The sequence below is a fragment of the Kryptolebias marmoratus genome, linkage group LG12, assembly GCF_001649575.2.
Source record: "Kryptolebias marmoratus isolate JLee-2015 linkage group LG12, ASM164957v2, whole genome shotgun sequence".
NCBI classification, from domain to species: domain Eukaryota; kingdom Metazoa; phylum Chordata; class Actinopteri; order Cyprinodontiformes; family Rivulidae; genus Kryptolebias; species Kryptolebias marmoratus.
Window position 1 is genome coordinate 844,862 of NC_051441.1, and position 3,571 is coordinate 848,432.

General features: G+C 43.4%; 1 protein-coding gene across 1 annotated transcript in view; it reads right to left on the reverse strand.

The window, feature by feature from the left end:
• Positions 1–6: 6 nt before the first annotated feature.
• Positions 7–3,571, reverse strand: part of LOC108250805 (serine/threonine-protein kinase WNK4) — a 15,681-nt gene continuing 12,116 nt past the window's right edge. Inside the window, exons 18-25 of the mRNA XM_017440851.3 lie at positions 3,321–3,566; positions 3,120–3,165; positions 2,942–3,045; positions 2,675–2,723; positions 1,637–2,045; positions 1,008–1,213; positions 602–696; positions 7–148 (exon numbers count right to left, since the gene is read on the reverse strand). Coding sequence (XP_017296340.1) covers positions 146–148; positions 602–696; positions 1,008–1,213; positions 1,637–2,045; positions 2,675–2,723; positions 2,942–3,045; positions 3,120–3,165; positions 3,321–3,566 — 1,158 coding nt within the window. The 3' untranslated portion in view covers positions 7–145. The remainder of the gene's footprint in view (positions 149–601; positions 697–1,007; positions 1,214–1,636; positions 2,046–2,674; positions 2,724–2,941; positions 3,046–3,119; positions 3,166–3,320; positions 3,567–3,571) is intronic.

A 3,571-nucleotide genomic window follows, 5' to 3' on the forward strand; every position in this document is an offset into this window, starting at 1 on the left:
ACAGGTCATGTCTGAGTGTTACAGGTCATGTCTGGTCTGATTCTGACATGTTCAAGATTTTCAGGTAAGGTTGAGTTTTGCTCCACATGTTTACTCCTCTTCATCAGTTTCACTGAAGGTCGTCATGTCCTCATCGGCTCTTGTCTCACTGAAACACACAAAGGTCAAAGGTCAAACCCTGATTATAAACAAAAGCAGCAATAAGACCAATCAGGTTTAAAGATACATCTACTCAGCTTATTATTTGTTTTAAAAAACTTAAGTTTTGAAATAATTTTTTTTACAAAGATGTTTAAAACTGATTTGTTGTGTTTTTGTAGTTTTCTATAAAGAAAATTAAAGAAAAAGAATATAAATTAACCCAAAAGTGTGACGTATTGAATATTTAACAGCACCAAATAATTTTACAATAAATTATCTAATTACAACAAATGAAAATAACTTTTTGTCATAAAAAATTAAATAATTTTATTGTGTTAATAGTTTGTTGGAATGTAGGTTGAATTAATTTAGTCTGTTCTATGATTGGTTGACTCCTCTGACCCACTCCAGATATTTATTTTAGCATAAAGTCATTAGTTTAAGTTTAAACAAAGCTCACGATGCAGCTGTGTCCCGACGCGAACGTCACGCCTTTCAGAGCTCTGTCCTGAGATCCACCACTGCTGCCGTTCACTGAGCTCCTCCTCATGATGCCTGGAGCACAAACAAACAAACAAACAAACAAACAAACAAACAAAAACACATTTTAGTAAATCCAGAAGCACTCACCTCCACCAAGGCCACGATCTGGATCATAGTCTGGATCAGAACCAGAATTGAATCTGTTGTTTTTTGTTTCAACCCCAAGATTTCCTGAACATCTGTTCTTTAGTTTTTACCTGATCTTTGCTAACAGACAAACAAACAAACAAACAAACAAACGGACACAACCGGAAACAGAACCTCCTTGGTGGAGGTGATAAAATCATATTGTCTGTCTGTAGGCTGCAGGTGCATCCTCCCACCTGCAGGGGGCAGCGTGTCAGCTCTCTGCTGGCTGGCTTTACGAGGTGGAGGGACATTTCCTGACTTGGAGGGACGGCGATGGCGGTGGTTCAACATGGCGGCCGCAGAAACGATTCCAGGGGGCGGGACTTTCCCCTTCATCCAATAGAGCTCCTCCATCTCTCGCTTCTGAGTCACCTGCAGCATCTGCACCTGCAGCAGATGTCTGAGAGGAGGAGGGCGGGGTTAAACAGGCACAGACCCTGACACTGAGGATGGACAGCAGGAGCGTTTGACAAAATGAAAAGTTTTAATTTATTAATGTTTAAAAAATAAATTGTAGTTTATGTTCAGAAATAATGGACCTTAAAGGATAACAAAAATCTGCCAAAACAAAACATAATGTGTTTATCTTGTTTGTAGATTAAAAAAAAGTCAAATTACTGCTGTGAATTTTTCCTGCACCATTCAGCTTCTTCTGATTGGTGGATGTATTTTATAAAAACTATATAATTATAAAAACTTAGATCATTTCTCTTTCTTTTCTTCCCTTTTGATCTGTTTTTCAGAACGGATGGACGGACTGATGTTTAACGACGTCCAGATCAACAGACCTGCTACAGAAATCAGCTTTTAATCAACCAATCACCTTTGACGAAGCTCCAGTAGCTCCTCCCACAGCTCCTCGTCCTCTGATTCGTCAGAGCTGTAGATCGCAAAGCGGCTCCGCAATTGGCCACTCAGACCGGGGATGGCAGGTAACTCCTCCCACAGATTGACGCTCAGCTTCTGACTTCCTGTCTTCCTGTCCTCCTGAGCTGAGGGGTTGTCGTGGTAACCAGATGGAGAGCCGGTAACTCTGCAGTTGGCTCTCTCTGATTGGCTCTCATCTGTACCACTCCCTGAGTTGCTCTCTGATTGGTTTCTCGTGGGAGGAGGTGGTGAATGTGTGGTGGGTGTGGCCTGGCAGAGGGGGCGTGGCTCTTGGTGAGGGTCAGAGGAAACGTCTTTGGAAGGAGACACCTGGAAGCGACCTACAGTGAAGGCTGGTTTCTTCACTGTGGAAAAGAAAGTTTTATGAAAACATCAAGCAGAACTTTTGTTTTTCAGTCCTGATGATGGTTGAGACAAAAACATCAGAACCAACAAAAACCTGATTAATCTTCTGTAACAAACACAAAAATCTGTTTGAATCAGGCAGGAGTTAAAAAGTCAGACAGTGCAGTGCTCAGAGAAATGAGCTCCATCTCAGCCTCTACAGGCCTCAGTCAGCAGGTCAAAGGTCAAAGGTTAAAGCCTCTTCTCTCTAAAAACAACATGGCAGCTCGACTTCGGTTCATCTGAAGGAACCAGAAGACTTCAGGACCAGAACCAGACCAGAGGACAGATGTTTACCCAGAATGCACTGCAGCTGTCAGCACGGCGGTGGAGGGCTGATGGTTTGGGCTTGTTTTTTAGGTTAAAACTTACATTAAATTTAACTGAAGTGTCCACATTGATGTAATTTTATTAATTAATAACCTGGATTATTAACGATTGGTAATAATGAGCACTGATGATAGGAAGGAATATTTTTCTGAATAAATATCTGTTAAAATTACTTTCATTAGTCATAAAAGTATGTTTTGTTTTTAATATTGTTTTTAATGATTAGAAGAACTCTGTAGAAGTTTCAGGTGACTCTTACCTTCCAGCGTGGGTGAAATTCTGGCTGATGGAGAAACAGGAGGAGAAACCTGGAGAGGAAACCGAACATTAAGTTTAACGGCTGATCTGCCTCGTTAGTCCTTGATGTGTTTTTATGGAGTTTATCTGATATCAGAGAAAACTAAACATCATACATAAAATATATTTTTATTTTAAAACAGCTCCTCTTTAATATTCAAACAGGAGTTACTCGAAGTAACCCACAGAAGATAAATTACTTCCCTGAGTCGTATCAGTATTTATTCACCAGTTTGTGAGGAGTTGATGGAGGAGAGGAGGAGGAGGAGGAGGAGAGCTCTTCTAGGTGACTGGGAGTCCTGGTCAGACTGGGAGGAAGGACTCTCTCTGGACCTGTGAACCGGTCAAATCACTGTTCAGTGTTCAGGCAGGTGTGATGCAGCTGAGTGATGTCAGCAGGAGCTCACCTGTAGGGGGCGGAGCCAAGCCGGTCTTCAGGACTGGATTGATGAGCTGCAGTGAAGGAATGAGAGGATCAAAGACCCGAACACCTGTTTTTCACTCCTGACATATGACTACAGAAACCCGGACTCTCTGGTCCCCAATCAGAACCAGTGGTTTTTTGGGGGGGTCAGATGACCCAGTGAACACCCCGAACAGGATCTCACCTGTATCTGATTCTGCCCTCCCTGAGGTGAGTTTGCAGCCCGGCTGGATGGCGCCCCCTGCTGGCCTGAGCCCATCTGAGGTACTGAGGGGGGGTAGGCCGGTTGGGTGGGAAGGGCGGTGGATAAAGACGAGGGTCTTTGAGGTCGGAGGTTAGAGCCCAATGATGGAGATCCAGGAGGAGAGAGGGCAGCATGGGGGTTCGGGAACAGGGGAGCCAGAGGCTGAGGGTGGGGGGGGTGAAAGCCCTGGT